Source organism: Schistocerca americana, chromosome 10, assembly GCF_021461395.2.
Source record: "Schistocerca americana isolate TAMUIC-IGC-003095 chromosome 10, iqSchAmer2.1, whole genome shotgun sequence".
Taxonomy (NCBI): Eukaryota; Metazoa; Arthropoda; class Insecta; order Orthoptera; family Acrididae; genus Schistocerca; species Schistocerca americana.
In genome coordinates, this window is record NC_060128.1 from 108,955,028 (window position 1) to 108,978,650 (window position 23,623).

At 44.0% G+C, this 23,623-nt stretch overlaps 1 protein-coding gene across 1 annotated transcript in view; it reads right to left on the reverse strand.

Annotated features, from left to right (window-relative positions):
* The window catches only part of LOC124552283 (proton-associated sugar transporter A-like), a 124,224-nt gene that overhangs the window by 18,057 nt on the left and 82,544 nt on the right, over positions 1–23,623 (reverse strand). The window contains exons 9-10 of the mRNA XM_047126561.1: positions 23,028–23,219; positions 11,428–11,558 (exon numbers count right to left, since the gene is read on the reverse strand). Coding sequence (XP_046982517.1) covers positions 11,428–11,558; positions 23,028–23,219 — 323 coding nt within the window. The remainder of the gene's footprint in view (positions 1–11,427; positions 11,559–23,027; positions 23,220–23,623) is intronic.

Genomic DNA, 23,623 nt, shown 5'->3' on the forward strand with positions numbered 1-23,623 from the left:
TCAATTGTTTCTGGATTCTGGCGGTACACCTGGTCTTTCAAGTGTCCCCACAGAAAGAAGTCACAGGGGTTCATGTCTGGCGAATAGGGAGGCCAATCCACGCCACCTCCTGTATGTTTCGGATAGCCCAAAGCAATCACACGATCATCGAAATATTCATTCAGGAAATTAAAGACGTCAGCCGCGCGATGTGGCCGGGCACCATCTTGCATAAACCACGAGGTGTTCGCAGTGTCGTCTAAGGCAGTTTGTACCGCCACAAATGCACGAAGAATGTCCAGATAGCGTGATGCAGTAATCGTTTCGGATCTGAAAAATGGGCCAATGATTCCTTTGGAAGAAATGGCGGCCCAGACCAGTACTTTTTGAGGATGCAGGGACGATGGGACTGCAACATGGGGCTTTTCGGTTCCCCATATGCGCCAGTTCTGTTTATTGACGAAGCCGTCCAGGTAAAAATAAGCTTCGTCAGTAAACCAAATGCTGCCCACATGCATATCGCCGTCATCAATCCTGTGCACTATATCGTTAGCGAATGTCTCTCATGCAGCAATGGTAGCGGCGCTGAGGGGTTGCCGCGTTTGAATTTTGTATGGATAGAGGTGTAAACTCTGGCGCATGAGACGATACGTGGACGTTGGCGTCATTTGGACCGCAGCTGCAACACGGCGAACGGAAACCCGAGGCCGCTGTTGGATCACCTGCTGCACTAGCTGCGCGTTGCCCTCTGTGGTTGCCGTACGCGGTCGCCCTACCTTTCCAGCACGTTCATCCGTCACATTCCCAGTCCGTTGAAATTTTTCGAACAGATCCTTTATTGTATCGCTTTTCGGTCCTTTGGTTACATTAAACCTCCGTTGAAAACTTCGTCTTGTTGCAACAACACTGTGTTCTAGGCGGTGGAATACCAACACCAGAAAAATCCTCTGTTCTAAGGAATAAACCATGTTGTCTACAGCACACTTGCACATTGTGAACAGCACACACTTACAGCAGAAAGACGACGTACAGAATGGCGCACCCACAGACTGCGTTGTCTTCTATATCTTTCACATCACTTGCAGCGCCATCTGTTGTTGAAAATTGTAACTACTGTAATTTCGAAAGTTTGTCCGCCTGAAAATGTGCTGTTGTCCCAAGCATATTGCAACAAACGGTGTATTTCTTACGCTGCTCGTTTAGTTTTTATTGCCGTTTCAAATATACCGGTCATTTTTGAAACACCCTGTATTAGGCAAGGTCTTAGCAGAGGTCGTGTGCCAGTGCCTTCCTCCGACCTTAATGGGGATGAATGATGATGATGATGAAGACGACACAACAACACCCAGTCATCTCGAAACAGGGAAAATCCCCGACCCCGCTGGGAGTCGAGCACAGGACCCCATGCGCAAGAAGCGAGAACGCTACCGCCAGAACACGAGCCGCGGACTAGCACCGACTACCAGTTCATTATGTGGCAAACACACATGAATAGCACGTTCCATTTCCCAATATTTGCAGCGCATGTTTTTTGTGATTAATCCTGTATACTAGAAATGCTAGTTTATAAGCACTAAAGAAATGTAAGGTTTTATAATTAAATGTTTTCCTGAGACATTTAAGTATCTTATTATTATCTACGACAATGATCGAAGGAGAAGGAATGAATTAAAACTTGTGCTACAGTCGGGACTCGAACCAGGGTCTTCTTGCCTGCGGGTCAAATATGCTAAGCATTACACCACCCCAGTACGATTGTCAACATTGCTGCACGAACTACCTAAGCTGAGTGCCCTCCTTCACACAAACTTCAATTCATTTTTCCCTTACATATTGTCACTACTGGCAGGGCTCTCCGATATTGGCAAGCACCCCAGCATTGGACGTAATGGGACTTCCTTGTACCTTCGATCATTACCGTAGACAATAAAAAGGGGCTTAAATGTGTCAGGGAAACATTTAATTATAAGATCTATAAGATCGCCAAAAGTACAAGGACATCCCATTATGTCCAAAGCCAATATCGGAGAGTCCTGGCGGTACTGACAATATGTAAAGGAAAAATGAAGTTTGTGTTGGGGAGGGCAATTGACTTAGGTAGTTCGTGCAGCATTGTTGCCGTCGTACTGCGGTGGTGTAGCGGTTAGCAATTCTGTTTATCAAGCAAGAAGACACGGGCTCGAGTCCCGTCGCAGCACAGACTGTAATTCATTTCGTCTGCTTCGGTCGTTATCGTAAAAGTAAGATTCTTTGAAAAGTTCTTATTTCTGTCCTATTTTCTTTTCCCGTCCAACAATAGGGTGTAAACAAGCTTCGGTAGTTCACCATATTCATAAATTTGGCGACTACTGGATTGGATCTTATATGGGCAGCAAACGAAGGGCATGCGGAAGTGTATCCATAAAACACTGCGTGGGTTAAGCTACCATTTGCAGCAAACCGTGTAGCTGTGTCTAGCAGTTCCTCAGAAATACATTTTATGTCCTCCCTGTGTTTATCATATATGTCTTTGAGACTAGTTACATAATGTCAAACTCCGTTTCAACAGATCTGAATATGCACAGAATAAGAACGAATCTGGTTATCATTGCAAAAAAGCCGTCAGTTTTGACGAAAATGGCCCCGCCCTGAGTCCTGAGTCTGGGACAGCCGGTACATCTACATTTACATCTACACACATGTTCATCAGTTAAGGATAATGCTGATACACGGTGAAGCAACGCTCCGGTGGGCGGTTTGCGGGTTTAAATCACCTCGGGGTATGACCATGCGGTGCATTTGACCTGTGGTCGTCGCACGGTGGCGCTGGCAGCAGTCCACATACGCAGAGGTGTGTTGGTGCATGTCAGACTACGGTGCACCGAGTAAGTGTGTAGACGTTTTCAGACGTGCTAATGGTGACTGTGTGTTGAAAATGGCTCAAAGAACACATATTGATGACGTTATGAGGGGTAGCATACTAAGGCGACGACGTTGGTCGTGCCACAAAGTGTGATCTCAAGATTATGGCAACGATTCCAGCAGACAGGAAACGTGTCCAGGCGCTACAGTATTGGACGTCCACAGTGTACAACACCCCAAGAAGACCGATATCTCACCATCAGTGCCCGCAGACGGCCACGTAGTACTGCAGGTAGCCTTGCTCGGGACCTTACCGCAGCCGCTGGAACAGTTGTCTCCAGACAACAGACTTGGTTTATTCACCTGGCGACCTGCAAGGTGCATTCCCTCACCCCTGGTCACAGGAAAGCCTATAAAGCCTGGTGTCAAGAACACAGCACATGGTCATTGGAACAGTGGTCCCAGGTTATGTTCACGGACGAGCGCAGGTATAGTCTGGACAGTGATTCTCGCCGGGTTTTCATCTGGCGTGAATCAGACACCAGATACCAACCCTTTAATGTCCTTGACAGGGACGTGTATGAAGGTTGTGGTTTGATGGTGTGGGGTAGGATTATGATTGGTGCACGTACACCCCGGCATGTCTTTGACAGAGGAACTGTAACAGGTCAGGTGTATAGGGACGTCATTTTGCACCAGTATATCCGCCTTTTCAGGGGTGCAGTCGGTCCCACTTTCCTGGGTTGGTAACGCACGGCCCCACCGAGCTGCCATCATGGAGGAGTACCTTGAAACAGAAGATATCAGGCGAATTAAGTGGCCTGCTTGTTCTCCAGACCTAAACCCCATCGAACACGTCTGGGATGCTCTCGGTCGACGTTTCGCTGCACGTCTTCAAACCACTTCGACACTTCAGGAGCTCCGACAGCCATTGGTGCAAGAATGGGAGGCTATACCCCAGCAGCTGATCCAGAGTATGCCAACCCATTGTGCGGCCTGTGTACGTGTGCCTGGTGATCAGGGTACATGGGCAAGAAACAGTGGCGTTTTGTAGAACGTGTCTTTCGGAGCGGATTTCTCAACTTATCACCAATGCCGTGGACTTACAGATCTGTGTCGTGTGCGTTCCCTATGTGCCTGTGCTATTAGGGCCAGTTTTGTGTAGTGACACGTTGTGTGGCACCACATTCTGCAATTATCCTTAATTTATGAGCATGAGTGTAGATGCATACACCGCGAGAAACGGCACGGTGCGTGGCGGAGGGTACCCTGTACCACTACTAGTCATTTCCTCTCCTGTTCCACTTGCAGACAGAGCGAGGGAAAAGCGACTGCCTGTACGCCTGCGTACAAGCCCCAATTTCTCGTATCACATCTTCGCAGTCCTCACTCCAAATGTACGTCGTCGGCAGTGGAATCGTTCTGCAGTAGGCTTCAGCTGCCGCTTCTCTGAAATTGCGCAGTCGTGCCTCGCGAAAAGAGCGTCCTCTTTCCTCCAGGGATTTCATTTGAGTTCACGAATCGAAACAGGAAACCTAAATATTAATTTTTTTCCGCAGATTCGGATACGTGGGTCAACATTTGCAAAACTCTAATTCCTCTCTCTCAAACCCCACCCTATGGGGAGAGAGGGAGAGTTTTAGTTTTAGCGAGTCAAAATTTACGAAATAAATCAGTATTTTTTATTTATCCGTAACCATTTTCCACGCAAAAATGAGAACATGGATTTTCTTGAATTACAGCGCCAACTACTAAGAAGCAAAACAAATGTTTAAGGCAAAATGTTTTATATGTAGAGTCTGATTCTGCAATAAAAAATGGGGGTTCCCATTTGAAATTTTAAAGTTCCCCCCCCGCCCCACCCCCAGGGGGCTGGGGTGGCGGGCTAATTTTAGCACCAGCAGATGTCCCCCTCGAAAATAATCTACTATGCATTCTACACATTTTTTTTTCGAGTGAAGCTTATTTTTCGAGTTATTCTGGTTTGCCGAATCAAAATTTACACCCTGTATACTAAAATCTTGTGTTTCAGATACTCTGTTGATGGCAGCAACTGAACCTTCATAAAATGGCAGCTCCTCAAGAGAAGGCACAATGTGTATCCTTGTTTATTGAGACAAAATCTGATGTTCAGACTCAACGAAACTTCAGAGCGAAGTATGGAACAGATCCACCATCGCGCCATTCAATCCGTGCATGCCACAAAAAATTTGTGGTGACAGGGACAGTGTTGGATAAAGGGAGTAGCGGGCGACCGGGAGCATCCGAGGAAAACATCGATCCCGTATTAAACGTGTTCTCTCGTTCACACACGAAGTCCATCCACTCTGCTGCCAGACAGTTGCAGCTACCACGTTCAACTGTGCATAAGGTCCTCCACAGGAACCTACGGTTGTACGCTTACAAAATGCAACTGTTACAGACACTTCAGCCAAATGACAAGACAAAACGGACAGAGTTTGCGCTCAACATGCTGGAACGCCTTTTGGAGGATGAAGCATTCGTCAAGGGAGTTTGTTTCAGTGAAGAGGCAACTTTTCATGTTTCTGGGACATTAAACAGATATAATGTGAGAATCTGGGAATCTGAACACCCCTATGTGACTAGGGAGCTTCACCGGGATAGTCCAAAAGTGAATGTGTGGTGTGGAATCATGTGCAACCAAGTAACTGATCCATTTTTCTTCAACGAGTCAACAATTACTGCAGATGTTTACCTCGCACTTCTGATCGAATATGTAGCACCACAACTGATTGACTTACAACCAACTATAATTTTCCAGCAAGATGGTGCACCACCACATTGGGGACTGCATGTTCGTCGGTTCCTTAATGAAACATTTCCAGGCAGATGGATTGGGAGGGATGGGCCAGTTCTTGGCCAACGCGTTGGCCAGATATCACCCCCTTGGCCTCTTTTTATGGGTGTATGTAAAAGATATCGTGTATCAAACACAGATACGGGACATTGTTGACTTGAAGCAAAAGATTCGTAATACCATCGCCACCATTGATGAAGCTATGCTACAGCGAACATGGCAAGAAACCGAGTACCGTCTTGGTTTGCTTCGTGCAACTAAATGAGCCCATATAGAGGTCTATTAATCACTGTCAAAAAACTTCTATATACACTAATTACAATAAAATAAATGTTAAAATATTTCAACAACTCCTGTTGTAGTAAAATTTTGAAGTTGTAAAGGGACTTTGTGGACATTCTCTATATACAGGGTATTTCACTAAATGTGTTTACCTCTGTAAGTTACGAAGTAATAGGCGACCAAAATATTTATTGCGGGAGGTCACCATAAGAAACATTATACTGTCTGTGGAGCTGTGAACATAGTTTATTGTGTAATTATCCAAAGAGGTACAGGAAAAAGATACAATTCTTTACATGGAACAATAGTTGTTTCTCGCATGCGCTGGAATCAGTAACAGCAGCTGTGTATACAACAGTTTAAATTACATTCCTATCACTTTTAGTTTGGGAGCTACAACCCTTCAAAGTTTCAGGGGCAGATACCACACGCTGTACATAATACGTGGCTGTGTGGTGGGTGATGGAAGTTCTGGCGGTGGGAAGTTGATTTAAATGAGGTGTTCAAATGTGTGTCCATGTTCCTGAATGCACAATGCAATGCGCCTTCTAAAGGATCTGCAGATGAGATGTAACATAGCCGGTGTCACGGAGCAACATGCGTCCTCGATGCCCCGTTTTAGATCATCTGGGAATCTGGGCTCAGTGAAACAAACACCATCCTTTAGATATTCCCACAAAAATAAATCTGATAGTGTTAAATCGGGCGACCCTGCGGGCCATGAATGAGGACCATGGCGAGCCAACCACCTTCCTGCAAACCTGATGTTTGGTTCTTCCACAACAGCACGCGCAGAATGGGCTGGGTGACCATCGTGCTGCATCCACATATGGACTCTCATGTGTAGACGCGCATGTTCAAGGAGACCGCCCAAACTGTCGACTATAAACGCACGATATAACTCACCTGTCAGTGTACCTGTGAAGTAGTGTGGACCGATGATTTCATCCCCAAGGATTCCACACCATACATTAATAGACCACCTACGTTGACGGTCGACAGGTCGAACTCACCGAGGATTGTCTGCGGCCCAGTAGTGCACGTTATGGCGATTCAGTGCACTATAATTTGTGAGCTTGGACTCATCAGAGAACATAACACCTTGTAAAGACTCCACCGTGAAATTACGCATGGCCCACAGAATGTAACTCTCACACGGAAATCGTTCCCATGCAGCTACTGGGTCAGTGACAGGCGGTACGGGTGAAACCTGTGGCCGTGTACTGTACGCATGGAGGTAAGAATAGAGGGAGACGCCGTGACGTCACAGCTGTGAAGCCATGTGAAGCCGAAGGTAGCCATCTCAATCCGACCAAAACATTGCTGCTGTAAGCTTGTGTGCATAGGCTTGTCGCTCGTTTTTGGAAGGATTTTGCGCTATAATGGTGACTTGTGTGGTGTTCGGATGTACGAATCGTTCTGATTGTGATGCGAAATCGAGGAGAATAACATTTCATGTTTAAGTTGTCTCGTTAAGTGTGATTTTACAACTTCATTGTGAATGAACGTGTGCTACATCGGTACTTGTACTATAGCGTGTTTTTCTCCTGTATGATTTTAATTTCCTAAAAATGAAAGTCGGAAAGCTCTGTGGGAGAATGCCGTGAGGAGGACGAATTGGCGTGCGTCTAAATGGAGCACTATATGTTCTCAGCATTTCCGAGAAGAGGACATAGACCGAACTTCCCTTTCAACAGTAAGGCTCCGAGAAAATGCTGTACCATCAGTTTTCCCTACACACCCAAAACATCTGCAAAAGGTATGTTAATTCAAAGAATTAAATTCTTAGTTTTCAAGTTCACGTTTCAGTATAATACGTACGTATCGTCGATAATCGAAGTGTTGAGTAACTCACTTTGTCTTCATCATGTACCAAATTAAAAGCTAACACTACATTAACTGGCGTAAAGTATAGGCCTAAACAGGACACTGTGTAGATTTGCCATTCTATGTACCGTATTTCAGTAAATATTGGTGGTAATGAACAGTGTTTCCCAGTAGTGTAACGTAACTGAAATGTCCCAGTACGTATTACAAACAATATGCATTTATGGGGCTTTGGAGGGAGGGTATAGCTAACTTAGTTTTCAGTTTCTATTATTTAGTTTGTGATACACGTTTATTACTGAATTAACAAAATTGTATCGTTTACATTGAAGGCTAGCTATTCGTAATATTACATTAAAAACTATTTTTAATCAAAAGAAACGCGGAATTTCGCCTTTTCGAGATTTTATTTTAAACAAAAACTTTGAAACAACCAATCTGATGACGTTACATGCGTACATGGTGCAATTAGCGACTGTAATACACGCAGCGCTATAGCACACTGGCAATGTTTTGGTCAGAGTGTCATGGCAGCGAGCCACGCCCCCATGGCTTCAAAACGTAGTACGGCTGGGATACGTAGCGCCATCTCCCCTTATTCTTACCTCCATGACTGTACGCCACACAGATGTGAGACTGACACCAGCGACTGCAACAAAGGCTCGTAAGCTGATATGAGGATCGTAGTGTACTACAGCTAAAACAAATACCTCCGTTTCCTCACTTCTTGCAGTTCTTTGGCGCATTACCAAGCTGCCTGTTTCCCGAAGTCGTTGTTCAGCACGTAAGAACGTAATGGCTGCTGGAGCTCTTCGCCTAGGATATCTCACGGCGTACGCCATGGCTGCTCCAGTGGCATCGTGTCGGCACTCGCCGAGCATCAGCAACATGTCAACATACTCATTGTTTGTGTGTGCCATATTCATCCGGTGTTAGTAACTGTGGTATATTGAGCCCCGTTTGTTTGTGTGGCTCGAACTGTCGGGTATACAGCCGTGTGCGGCGACAGTCGGCAGTCTAACAGCGCATCGAGCAAGCTTCTCGCTCCGTGACACCGGCGACGTTACAACTCGGCCGCACCACATTTATCTGTCCCTGGAACTTCGAAGGGTTGTAGCTCCCAAACTAAAAGTGATAGGAACGTAATTTCAATTGATGTATACACAGCTGGTGTTACTGATTCCAGTACGTGATAGAAACAACTATTGTTCCATTTAAAAAATTGTATATTTTTCCTGCAACTCTTTGGATAATAACACAATATATTATGTTCATAGCTCTGCAGACAGTGTAATGTTTCTTACGGTGTCCTACTGCAATAAATATTTCCGTCGCCTATTACTTCGTAACTTACAGAGGCAAACACGTTTAGTTCAAAATGGTTCTGAGCACTATGGGACTTAACATCTGAGGTAATCAGTCCCCTAGAACTTACAAGGGAACCTCCCCATCGCACCCGCCTCAGATTCAATTATAAGTTGGCCTTGAAAAACTGAACACAGATCAATCGAGAAAACAGGAAGAAGTTGAGTGGAACTATGAAAAAAATAAGCAAAATATACAAACTGAGTAGGTCATTGCAACATAGGCAACATCAAGCAGAATGTGAGCTCAAGAGCGCCGTGGTCCCGTGGTTAGCGTGAGCAGTTGCGGAACGAGAGGTCCTGGGTTCAAGTCTTCACTCGAGTGAAAAATTTACTTTTTTTATTTTCGCAAATTTATGATCTGTCCGTTCGTTCATTGACGTCTCTGTTCACTGTAATAAGTTTAGTGTCTGTGTTTTGCGACCGCACCGCAAAACCGTGCGATTAGTAGATGAAAGGACGTGCCTCTCCAATGGGAACCGAAAACATTTGATCGCAAGGTCATAGGTCAACCGATTCCTCCACAGGTAATCACGTCTGATATATTCTATACGACACTGGTGACGGCATGTGCGTCACATGAAAGGAATATGTTGTCGACCCACCTAACTTGTACACTTGGTGAATGGGTAAAAAGATTCTTGTACCTTGCCCGATTTAGGTTTTCTTGTGGATGTGATAATCACTCCCTAAAAAGTGATGAAAACATAAGAGTTTGTCAGATAATAAATGTCTGAAGAAATTAAACTTTTCACTCGAGGGAAGGCTTGAACCAAGGACCTCTCGTTCCACAGCTGCTCACGCTAACCACGGGACCACGGCGCTCCTGAGCTCAGTCTATCCTTGTTGTTGCCTATCTTGCCACGAACTACTCAGTTTGTATATTTTTGCTTATTTTTTTCATAGTTCCACTCAACTTCTTCCTGTTTTCTCGATTGATCTGTGTTCAGTTTTTCAAGGCCTATCCAGTGTGCCAACTTATAACTAAATCTGAGGGGGGTGCGGTGGTGAGGTTCCCTGTTTAGAACTATTTAAAGCTAACTAACCTAAGGACATCACACACATCCACGCCCAAGGCAGGATTCGAACCTGCGACCGTAGCGGTCCCGCAGTTCCAGACTGTAGCGCCTAGAACCGCACGGCCACTCCGGCGGCGAACACGTTTAGTGAAACACCCTGTATACAGGGTGTTACAAAAAGGTACGGCCAAACTTTCAGGAAACATTCCTCACACACAAATAAAGAAAAGATGTTATGTGGACATGTATCCGGAAACGCTTAATTTCCATGTTAGAGCTCATTTTAGTGTCGTCAGTATGTACTGTACTTCCTGGATTCACCGCCATGATTTCATACGGGATACTCTACCTGTGCTGCTAGAACATGTGCCTTTACAAGTACGACACAACATGTGGTTCATGCACGATGGAGCTCCTGCACATTGCAGTCGAAGTGTTCGTATGCTTCTCAACAACAGATTCGGTGACCGATGGATTGGTAGAGGCGGACCAATTCTATGGCCTCCACGCTCTCCTGACCTCAACCCTCTTGACTTTCATTTATGGGGGCATTTGAAAGCTCTTGTCTACGCAACCCCGGTACCAAATGTAGAGACTCTTCGTGCTCGTATTGTGGACGGCTGTGATACAATACGCCATTCTCCAGGGCTGCATCAGCGCATCAGGGATTCCATGCGACGGAGGGTGGATGCATGTATCCTTGCTAACGGAGTACATTTTGAACATTTCATCTACATCTACATCTACATTTATACTCCGCAAGCCACCCAACGGTGTGTGGTGGAGGGCACTTTACGTGCCACTGTCATTACCTCCCTTTCCTGTTCCAGTCGCGTACGGTTCGCGGGAAGAACGACTGTCTGAAAGCCTCCGTGCGCGCTCTAATCTCTCTAATTTTACATTCGTGATCTCCTCGGGAGGTATAAGTAGGGGGAAGCAATATATTCGATACCTCCTGTAACAAAGTGTTTGAAGTCACGCTGGTACTTTCTGTTGCTGTGTGTTTCCATTTCATGATTAATGTGATTTGAAGAGAAGTAATAAAATGAGCTCTAACATGGAAAGTAAGCGTTTCCGGACCCGTGTCCATATAACATATTTTCTTTCTTTGTGTGAGGAATTTTTCCTGATAGTTTGGCCGTACCTTGTTGTAACACCCTGTATACTCTGTTACATTTTAATAGACATGTTATAAGACTAAACCATTTTAAAGACGATAAGTGTAACAAAAAAAAATATATTAAAAAATTGCGAGAAGAGCTGAGTGTGCGCTGCACTGTGGGAGCCCGGGTCTCACCTGAACCTGTTGATAAGCCTCTCGATGATGAAGGAGTAGCAGGCGCAGGACAGCGAGTACATGGACATCCCCCAGCAGCCGAAGCGCACGCCCTCCTCGTACAGCTGGCGCGCCTTCGTGCCGTCCTCCGCCTGCCAACACGAGTCCAGTCTCAGATGTACACCTGCTGTGCGACGCGCTTGGCGATTAGCTAACATTCGTGACGTCATAAGAAAGGCAGCTCGGTCGTGCAGGAACCGATAGATGTCTTCGCTTTCAGGGTATCGTAATCCTACACGGCTGTAGCCATTCTAGCAGGCGAAGTAAGGAAGCAGCTCGTTACAATAAGCGGTACTCTCATTGCAACTTTGGAAACTATTGCCGCTTTTATACGGTCTCGTTCGTCAGTCGTTAGACAGGCGATCATTGTAGGCAAAACCAGCTTCCTTCCGTCTCCTCGACTTCTATATCACCATTTATGGTCGTCCTATCACCCCCACCCTTAAGTACCTTGGCGTCACCCTTGACCATCGCCTCTCCCAGATCCCCCCATCTCCGGACATTCCAAAGCCAAGGCACGCTCCCGACCTTCTCCTCAAGCTCCTTTCTGGCAGCACATGGGGTCTGGACCCCTCCACCATCCTCCACACCTATAAATCCCTCATCCACCTTATCCTCTGCTACGCTCATCCCGCCTGGATCTCCGCCCCTCCTACCTTTTACAAATCCCTTCAAATCCTAGAACGCCACGCGCTCCGCCTCGCTTATCGCATCTGTCTCCCCACCCCCACGCTAATCCTCTATGACATTATTCCGCTCCCACACCTGCTTCTTTTCCTCGAACGGATACGGATCCTCTACACCTCCCGCAAACTTAATCCTCCTCACCCGCTTGTCTCTCCCGTCCTCTCCCACCCCCGTCCGCTGCCACGCCTGCATTCCCACGTCCTACCTGCTCTCCATCTCTCCACTCTCCATACCCTCCCCCAAGGTGGCTTCCACCAACTCCCCTCCCTGATGATGCCCTCCTCCCCTCCATCTACACCTCCTACCTTGATCCTCCTCTACGGCACCCTGTGTTTTCTTCCGAGGGCACCCTCTGTCCCTTCTCTCCCCCCTCCCTTCCTCCCTCCCTCCTCCCCCTGGGCTTCCCCTACCCCCCGTACCTTCTTTCCTCCCCCTCCCATCTCCTCTGCCACTGGCATCTACACACTCCCCCCCCTCCTCCCCCCCCCCCTTTTGACAGGTCCCCAGACTCATACACGTCTAGTGAACTTCCGTGCGCCGGAGATAATCGCCTAGTGTTTGAGTGTGTCCCCGTGTTCGTGTTCAAGTGTTACTCGTTTGTGCTCCAACGTTCGCGTGTGCCATCTGTCATCTCTGTGCGTGTCCACGTGTCTGAACATTTTTATTTTGGACTCTGCACCCGTGAACGGCTCCGTGTGTTTTCATTTTGTATGTCTATGTTTGCATATCCACCCTGTCTGTTCTGCGATTGTCGTCTTTTATGCCATTAGTTTTATCTGTGACCGAAGAGCAGCGTAATGTGCCACTGCTGGCCTACCTGTATCAGGTGGGAAATAAAGAAAAAAAAAATCTGTCGTTAGAAACGGAACGCTTATGGGATCATTAGGTTGTCTGCGTGTCCGACACCTAAGACCCCCTTTTCTCGTGAAAGGGTCAACGTGTCGAGTTGGAATTTATGTCACACCCTGAGGTCTGTGGCCCCTTAGCAGTTAAGCTTCTAAGTCAATGCAGTCGAAACACACTGCCACGTGTGTCACATACGAGGGGAGTTTGAAAACTCCGAGCAAAAATAAAAACTACTTACGTGTTTGGGGTAAACCTCTTTTTATTTTTCGACATAGTCTCCTTTTAGACTTATACACTTCGTCCAATGCGGTTGTAATTTCTTGATCCCTTCTGAATAATAGGAATTGTCCAAGGCTGCAAAGTAACTATTAGTTGCTGCAATCACCTCCTCGTTTGAATAAAATCTTTGTCCTGCCAGCCATTTCTTCAAATTGGGGAACAAAGAGTAATCAGAGGGAGCCAAGTCTGGAGAATAGGGTGGATGTGAAACGAGTTGGAATCACCTTTCCATTCATTTTGCGACCACAACTGCTGAGGTGTGTGCTGGTGCATTGTCGTGATGGAAAAGGAATTTTTTGCGGTCTAATCGCCGGCGTTTTTCTTGCAACTCGGTTATCAAACGGTCCAATAACGATGAATAGTATGCACCTGTAATAGTTTTACCCTTTTCCATATAGTCGATGACGATTATACCTTGCGAATCACAAAAGACAGTCGCCATAACCTTTCCGGCCGAAGGAATGGTCTTCGCCTTTTTTGGTGCAGATTCTCCCTTGGTAACCCATAGTTTAGATTGTTGTTTGGTCTCAGGAGTATAGTAATGTATCCATGTTTCATCCACAGTGACGAAACGACGCTTTAAGTCCTCCGGATTCTTCCTGAACAGCTGCAAACAATCCTTGCAACATAAACACCATTCCGATTTTTGGTCAAGCGTGAGCAATCGCGGAACCCATCTTGCGAATAACTTTCTCATGTCCAAATGTTTATGCAAAATATTATGTACCCGTTCATTCCAGATGCCAACAGCACTAGCAATCTCACGCACTTTATCTCTTATGTCATCCATCACCATATCATGGATTTCATCAATGATTTCTGGAGTCGTAACCTCCACAGGGCGTCCAGAACCTTCAGCATCACTTATGCCCATATGGCTACTCCGAAAATTTTGAATCCGCTTATAAACTGTTCTAATCGAAGGTGCAGAGTCACCGTAATGTTTATCAGGCTTCTCTTTAGTCTCCTGAGGCGTTTCGCCTTCCATAAAGTAATGATTAATCACCACACGAAATTCTTTTTCGTCCATTTTTTGACAATCACTCGACTTCCTAGATTCACACGAATGCCAAACACAAAGAAATAGACCAATATGGCTGAAACTTGGTGTGATGCCCTCGATACGCGCCGGTGGTGCCATCTCTCGGGCTTTGCACGGACTTTTCAAACGCCCCTTGTATTTCGATACTCGCAAAGTGACTGACCGTAACCTACAGGTGAACTACAGAGGGGCGCAAAATAGGTGTTAGAAAGTGTTTGCCTACTGTGGTTCAATAGTATGCCATAGACGAGTCTCATCGTGATATTGTTGTATTGTAGCGCTGAAAATACTACAGCTCGCTGAACAGTACCTCAGTTCACATTTGAGACAGAGCGAGGCAGCTTGGTCAGTGGTTGGTACGCTGGACTCGCATTCTGGAGGACGGCGGCTCAAACCCACATCCGGCCATCCCGATTTCAGTCCTCCGTGATTTCCCTGAATCGCTTCAGGCTAATGCCGGGAAGGTTCCTTTGAAAGGGCGCTGCCTATTTGCTTCACCATCATTCCCTAATCCCAGTTTGTCGGCGGGACGTTGATTTAGCTGTTAGTATGAATGTGAACGTGGTCACTCCGAAGGAAATGATGAATACACAGAAGCTTGCCACATAAGCTAAAAAAAAATGAATGCGTCAGTTTCACAATCACACAGTTTCTCTGTGCTCTGTCAAAACATTCGTGTTTAACGTTTTTGAAGCTGTGTTCCGTTTTGGAAGTCTTGACCCTTAAATTCCTTTGTTGTAACAAAGACCACACCCGTTTATTTGTCGTTTTCATATTATGTGCCAGACGTGTAAGTGGTATCTCGTCTGCTCTCACTATTCATCACGTTTACGTACGACGGCAACGTATTCTTACGAAGTGACTCATATTTTATAGTCAATGTGTAGTATGACAACTGCCAAGACTACAGAAAGAGAACAAACATTTCAGTGACTGGACAGACCTTGTTCATAATACTGTGGGGGAGAAAAAACACGATGCAGTTTTGAACACGGCCTTGTCGGCTCGGCTGTCCAACGCCATGACTTTTTTTTTTAATCTCATTTTGTTCGTTCATGTTCGTTTCATTCTTCGGGGCGGTAGTCCCATGACACCCTACAGGCTCGTTGTCGATCCATTCACTCAGTTTTTTTTTATTACAGAGGGCTGCTAACCCTCCGACCGAACATGCTGAGCTACCGTGCCGGCGTTAAAATGATGATGAAGGACACACAACACCCAGTCCACCATCAACCCACGACGCCGTTGCTGTTTCAGGCTGCTCTATATTGCAATCCTTGTTCTTGGGCCGTTCACTGTTTATGTTTTGCTTTTTTTTTTCACAGTCCAGTACACCTTATTCCTATTTTCGTGCTCGATCTGTGTTCAGGTTTTGACAGGCATTCCAGTGGGCCGTCTTACCACTAAATCTGAGAGGATATGATGGGGAATTTCTCTTGTGAGAGCCTTCTTGCAAACAGGGCAGCCGCCATTCTGATCTCTTTATGAAGCTACCGTGCCCTATTTCGTACTTTTCGTAGTTATTCTTGCTTATTACGAAATATGGCGTTTAAATGATAAACTGCATTGCCGCCCAATCTCACTTCTGACAGCTTTATCCAAAATCCTTGAAAAAGATCGTATTCAAGGGTAGCATCACATATCTGTAAAAATGAAGTACTAACAAGCTTTTCAACAGAAAATGCTATATATGCTTTCACTGGTCAAATGTTAAAAGCACCCATTGGGATATTTTGTGATCTCTCAAAGGCTTTTGATTGTGTAAATCATCAAATTCTTCTAGATAAGCTTAAGTATTGTGGTATGAGTGGGAGAGTGCAAAAATGGTTTAATTCATACATAACTGGAAGAATGCAGAAGGTTGAAATTAACACTACAGACAGTCTGCAAAAACAAGCAGTCCTCTAACTGGGGAGGTATCAAGAATGGTGTCCCACAGGGTTCAGTCTTGGGTCCCTTATTGTTCTTAATATATATTAACGACTTGCTACTCTATATTCAAGAGGATGCAAAGCTAGTTCTTTTTCTGATGATACAAGTATAGTAATCACACCCAACAAGCAAGAATCATCTGAGAAAATAGCAAGTAATGTCTTTCAGAAAATTATTAATTGGTTCTCTGTAAATGGACTCTCATTACATTTTGAGAAAACACACTTTATACAATTCTGTACAGTAAATGGCATAAGACCATTGATAAGTATAGACTATGAACAGAAGTCTGATGCTAAGGCAGAATACTCAAAATTTCTGGGTGTGTGCATTGATGAGAAATTGAATTGGAAGAAACACATCAACGATCTACTGAAACAGTTAGATTCAGATTCTTATGCTATTAGGGTTATTGCAAATTTTGGTGATAAACATATTAGTAAGTTAGCCTACTATACCTATTTTCATTCACTGCTTTCATATGGCATCATATTTTGGGGCAATTCGTCATTAAGAGAGAAAGTATTCATTGCAAAAAACCGTGTAATCAGAATAATAGCAGAAGCCCACCCAAGATCACCTTTTAGACATTTATTTAAGGAACTTGGGATACCCACAGTACCTTCGCAATGCATATATTGTCTTATGAAATTTGTCATTAATAACCCATCCCAATTCAAAAATAACAGCGAAGTGCATAACTACAACACTAAAGAAAGGATGATCTTCACTAATCTGGATTAAATCTCGCTTTTGCACTGAAAGAGGTGAATTATGCTGCCACAAAAATCTTTGGTCATTTGACAAATAGTATTAAAAGTCTGGCAGATAGCCAACCATCATTCAAAAGCAGGTTAAAAGAATTTCTGAATGACAACTCCTTCTACTCAATAGATGAATGCTTAGATATGAAGCAGTAACGGTAAAAAAATTAACGTAAGTTTTCTTTACACAAAATAATTAAAGTGACACGTTCCACATCATAACGAAATGTCGTATTCATAATCTATGGAATAAGGATTAATGTATGTGTGGGTGTGTATGTAGATAACTCCAAAACATGTCATTTGAAATGTGATTTATTGCGCTAAGGTATTGGAAAATGTGACATCAGCGGATAAACATGGTGTAGACCCTGTCTTGGCGTTAGCTCTGGGTACTGTTTAATAGCTGACTGTCAGAAGGAAAGCAGGACGGTGTGTGAACTTTTTAGAGAGTCCCGGCGCCAGAGTCCTGATCAGCAATAGTTGCAGCCTTCCTCATAATGGCAATCACAAGCATTGCCTGTTAAGATACACAGCTAAGTCGGAACTTTCACAAAGTACAGCAAATATAATGCCAGTCAGTAATTTCAATTACATTTCTCTACGGCAGAACATGCCGTGGCTCTACCCTTCATTCGATCCCTTCGAAACCCAACATTTCAGCAGGATAATGCACGACCAAATGTTGCAAGTCCTGTAAGATCCTTTCTGGATACAGAAAATGTTCGACTGCTGCCCTGGCCAGCACATTCTCGAGATCTCTCACCAATTGGAAACGTCTGGTCAATGGTGGACGAGCTACTGGCTCGTCACAATACGCCGGTCACTACTCTTGATGAACTGCGGTATCGTGTTGAAGCTGCATGGGCAGCTGTACCTGTACACGCCATCCAAGCTCTGTTTGAGGTGGTTGTGCTGGGTATTGATTTCTCGGGATCTATGTGCCCAAATCGCGTGAAAACGTAATCACATGTCAGTTCTAGTATAATATATTTGTCCAATGAATACCCGTTTATCATCTGCATTTCTTCTTGGTGTAGGAATTTTAATGGCCAGTAGTGTAGGTATTATAATCCATGGAGAAGAAGTAAAAACTTTGAGGTCCGTCGAAGACATTGTAATTCTGTCAGACACATCAAAGGACTTGGAAGACCAGTTGAACGGAATGGACATTGTCTTGAAAGGAGGATATAAGGTGAACATCAGTAAAAACAAAACGAGGATAATGGAATGTAGTCGAATTAAGTCGGGTGATGCTGAGGGGATTTGGGAATGAGACACTTAAAGTAGTCAATGAGTTTTGCTATTTGGAGAGCAAAATAACTGATATTGGTCGAAGTAGAGAGGATATGAAACGTAGACTGGCAATGGCAAGGAAAGCGTTTCTGAAGAAGAGAAATTTTGTTAATGTCTAATGTAGATTTAAGTGTCAGGAAGTCGTTTCTGAAAGTACCTGTATGGAGTGCAGCTATGTATGGAAGTGAAACATGGACGATAAATAGTTTGGACAAGAAGAGAATAGAAGCTTTAGAAATGTGGTGCTACAGAATAATGCTGAAGATTAGATGGGTAAATCACGTAACTAATGGGGAGGTACTGAATACAACCGGAGAGAAGAGGAATTTGTGGCACAACTTTGCTAGAAGAAGGGGTCGGTTGGTGAAACGTGTTCTGAGGTATCAAGGGATCACCAATTTAGTATTGGAGGACAGCGCGGAGGGTAAAAATCGTAGAGGGAGACCAAGAGATGAATATACTAAGCAGATTCAGAAGGATGTAGGTTGCAGTAGGTACTGGGAGATGAAGAAGCTGGCACGGCATAGAGTAGCATGGAGAGCTGCATCAAACCAGTATCAGGACTGAAGACCACAACAACAACAACTTGCATATTACGAAAATACGCAGTTTAAGCGATACACTAAGTTAAAGATTTTGCCATTTATAAAATTGTGACACTTAATTTCAGCATCCACCGAACCGACGTGTTTAAGGCTTCGAGTGTTCCTCAACCTTTAGGTTACACTAGTGTTACAGAACATATCTTTACATATTTTGTCAAATATTACAGAAATTTTTTGGTTTGTTTAAAGTTTTATGGTACAATAATCGAACTATGGTCATTGCCAACTGCACCTTTAGATCAGATCAGACTCCAAATTTTCCAAGAAAATTTAATTTTTTCTTTTTGTAGTGCATGAATATTTGGACTTTCCTAAACAAGCTGGTCCCTAATTTCTGAACAAAATCCGTGTAAATACAATTTTAATACTTTTTTTAACTTATACTTCACACATCACGATGTCCTCATTGATCTTAACGTCCTGTCAGATTTGTGTGGAAATCTCAGAAACTACGTGCTCTAGAAGCCTGTTTGTGGGTTTTTATGTTCCCTTTCGATTTGTTTACGAAGGTTGGATGCACTAATTATTAAATATTTAAATATTTTTTGCTCATATCATTGTAAGTCTTTGAAAACAAAACGAATTTTTATATTTGGTAGCTTGCTGTGTTTATTGTGAAACTGTTGTGTGTTGTTGCTCTAATTTAAAATGGGTAAACGAAGAAAACAGGTGCTGTAGAACTTCACCAGTTGTGGATAGTAGTGAAATAGAGCAAAATAATAGTGGTAGTGCTGAGAAGACAGCTGAAACTCGTGAGGTAAATATAGATTTGAATATTTTAACATGCGTTGAAAGAGACTATAACATGCGAGTTATGTGGTGGAGATACCGTGACTTCCGAAGATGTGACTGCCAGAAATGGTTTAGTCTTTAAACTTAAAATTATATGCACCGATTGTGGTGTTTATAGGTCATTTCTAACTTCTGTCAAATGCTCAAATAATGAACTATATGAAGTCAATGTAGGGTCATTGTGCGGACGTAGGTGTACTGGTAGATTACTTTGAGCTCTCCTGAATGAACGAAACGCACCCACACAATTTGAGAAGTGTACTGCGATTACTGGCAACTGCATAGACTCTGTTGCAACAAAATCCATGAAAACTGCAGCTGTAGAAGCAATCAGACTGGGGTGTGACAGATATTAGTACATTTTATGGGTAATGGCTAAAGAGGTGTCTCACTTCCAAAAACAGATTTTCTACTGTAACAAGTGTTGATACAGGTAAGGTGTCGGGCTTTGAAGGTTTTACTAAATACGGCCAAGGATGCAACTCAGTAGGTGATAAGGAAGAGGAAAAGAGTGCCCGTAGGCCCTCAGGTATAAAAAATTGTGGGGGGTCAAGTGATAGTACGGAGGTAGCAGCAGCTACGGCTATTTTTCTTCCCTCACAATCAGAGTGAGACTTTTCGGTGTACGAAATACTTGGGACGTGGAGAGCGTAAGTCTTTCGACAATGTTTTAAAGAGCAAACCCTACGGTGAGCCTATTACAAAGCTCGTATTCGTAGGTCACGTAAAGAAAACGAGAGGAGCACACCTTTGTCAGCTGAAAAAGAAAACTTGGTGACACCAACTTATCATATGGAGAAAGTATAAAATATGCTGGACGGCTTACTGATAAAGTTATCGGTGAATTTCAGGAATACTGTGGCAAAGCCACTAGAGAAAACACACGTGATTCGGAATGCATAAACAGAAAAGTCTGGGCAACATCCTATAATAGGCTCTCTGTAGGTAACAACCCTGTAGCTAACTCGTGCCTGCCTGCACCACATACATCATGCAAATATAGGAGAGCAGAGGTAGCAAGCAAACTAGATTAATTCAGACATAAACATTCAGTACCTGAAGCAGTAATGGAGGCTATTCAGCCTATGTTCAGAGACTCAGCAAATCCCAACTTGATAAAGAAATGCTTCCACGGTAGGACACAGAATGTTTAATGAGGCACTTAACGATATTGTGCAAACCTGGGTTGCAAAAAATTGTCTTTGTAGGGATAAAAACTTGAAGATTATGTTTCTGCGATGCAGTTATGTATTACAATGACGGGGGTTCTGGTAGGGTAGAAGTATAGGGCAGGCTACGCCAAGAATATTGGAAGCTGTGGACCAATTAAGGGTGCAGAAGGCTGGTCCCGGCGGAGGTTCGAGTCCTCCCTCGGACATGGGTGTGTGTATTTGTCCTTAGGATAATTTAGGTTAAGTTGTGTGTAAGCTTAGGGACTGATGACTTCAACAGTTAAGTTCCATAAGATAAAAAAAAAAGTGCAGAAGACTGAAATGATCGAGGAGGCAAGAAAGAAGAGAAGAAGGAAGAATTTAGGTGAACAAGAAGGATCAGACTATGAAGCAGGCGGCTTCCGACCAATATTTTAGGAAAAAAGATGTGTTTCCATAGACTTACTACTTTCATTTGAATTTTCTTAAAACTGTTAATTTTCTGACAAAAGCCTCATTCTCTCACGAACCAATAAATATACAAATTGTAAAATTTACTCATGTAGTGGAGGTGATTATATGGATATATAATCGGTGTTTTGAGAGTTATATAACTGATGGTATGCTGTATAAAACACTACCTTTTCGAAGAAACAGGCGTATATATAAAAAATTGTCTCTCAGTTTTCACTATGTATACCTTCCCAATTCTACATCAGTGAAATAAATATGTTCAGATGTTCAACTAGTAAAAATTTGGTAGTGATATTTGGAATAGTTTAAGAAATAATCGGTTAAATGTTGGTAGAGATCTATGTTGTCGCTATAGGGGTCTGCTTAACGAGTAAATTAGATCATTAGTGCTAACACGTGTGCCACATATATTTCTTACTGTTATATAACAATATGATACATAACTTAGATGTGGAAATAATATGGTGGAACTTAACATGAGGGTCCACTATGTACTGCACGAAATAGAATACAAAGGTCAAACTATATGGCTGGCTGTTTTCTTGTAATGACTGGTAAAATACTGGGCTGTGATTGGTATAGCAAAATATTCACGTGTTAGTTTAGAAGCACACTCTGCCTGGCCTGTTTTCCAAGAAAGTGTGGTGGCTCAGGGCAGGTGAGGGGAGCGCAGAGTAAGAGGCACCACAATGTCAGCCCACCATTGCCACCACTCTACTTGCAGCATACCTGCTTCTGCATCGAAGTGAACGAATGGTTTAAGGCAATTTTGTGTCAAAAGAGTACGTTGCTTTCATAGACAAATGGAAGAAAACACGAAGTAAATCAGTTCTTTTTAAGACAGTAACAGTTTGAGGAAAGGTGCAACCAACCACTACATCAACAAAAGCAAAACGAGGATAATCGAATGTAGGCGAATTAAATCGAATGATGCTGAGGGAATTAGATTAGGAAATGAGACACTTAAAGCAGTAAATAAGTTTTGCTATTTGGGGCGCAAAATAACTGACGATAGTCGAAGTAGAGAGGATATAAAATGTAGACTGGCAATGGCAAGGAAAGCGTTTCTGAAGAAGAGAAATTTGTTAACATCGGGAATAGATTTAAATGTCAGGAAGCTGTTTCTGAAAGTATTTGTGTGGAGTGTAGCCATGTATGGAAGTGAAACATGGACGATAAATAGTTCAGACAAGAAGAGAATAGAAGCTTTCGAAATGAGGTGCTACAGAAGAATGGTGAAGATTAGATGGATAGACCACATAACTAATGAGGAGGTATTGTATAGAATTGGAGAGAGGAGGAATTTGTGGCACAACCAAATTAGTACTGGAGGGCAGCGTGGAGGGTAAAAATCGTGGAGGGAGACCAAGAGATAAATTCACTAAGCAGATTCAGAAGGATGCAGGTTGCAGTTGGTACTGGGAGATGAAGAAGCATGCACAGGATAGAGTAGCATGGAGAGCTGCATCAAACCAGTCTCAGGACTGAAGACCATAACAACAACAACACCACTGCTTAATCTAAAATATGTACACTATGCACGAAATTTAAGTAATCCAAGCACAACTTAGTAGGTGAATAGAGAGAGTAGAAAACAGATTGAGGTACAGGTAAGTCCCCACACTGAACCCAGTAACACGAACATCACGGCAAAGGATAGGGTCAGGCTATCAGATGTCATACCAGTACTAACCTGAGGGTCGCCGCCAAAGACGGCCTCGCCGACGAAGTCCGTGAAGTAGAGGGAGTAGCAGACGTGGGCCATCCAACAGAAGAGGTTGGTCAGGCAGAGCACGCGCAGAGAGCCGGGCATCCACACGATGGACATCAGGTACTGTCCCAGCGAGGGCGTCGCGTGTGCTGTCACCAGTGGCGGGCTCACCTCCTGTCAAAAGAAAACCGTGATCTTGTCTAGATATAGGGACAGCTGAAGCAGAGTGTAAACACGGAGCCTGGCCTCCATACAGTGGACAGCAGGTACTGCCACAGTAAGGGTGTCATGCTCCATCACAAGGTGATGGCCCATCTCCTGTCAAAAGCGCACAGTAAGACACATCTGGATCTACAGGTTCACGAGGCAGAGCGTACACTCGGAGCCAGGCTTCCACACAGTGGATGGCAGCTACTGAGAAAGTACGGTTGTCGCATGCTCTGTCACTGGTGGTTCGTCTACCTTCTGTCGATACCAAGCAATAAGTCATGTCTAGATGTACAGGTTGGTGAAGCAGAGTACACACAGGGAGCCAGGCATCCACATGACGGACAGCAGGTACTGCCCCAAGGACAACG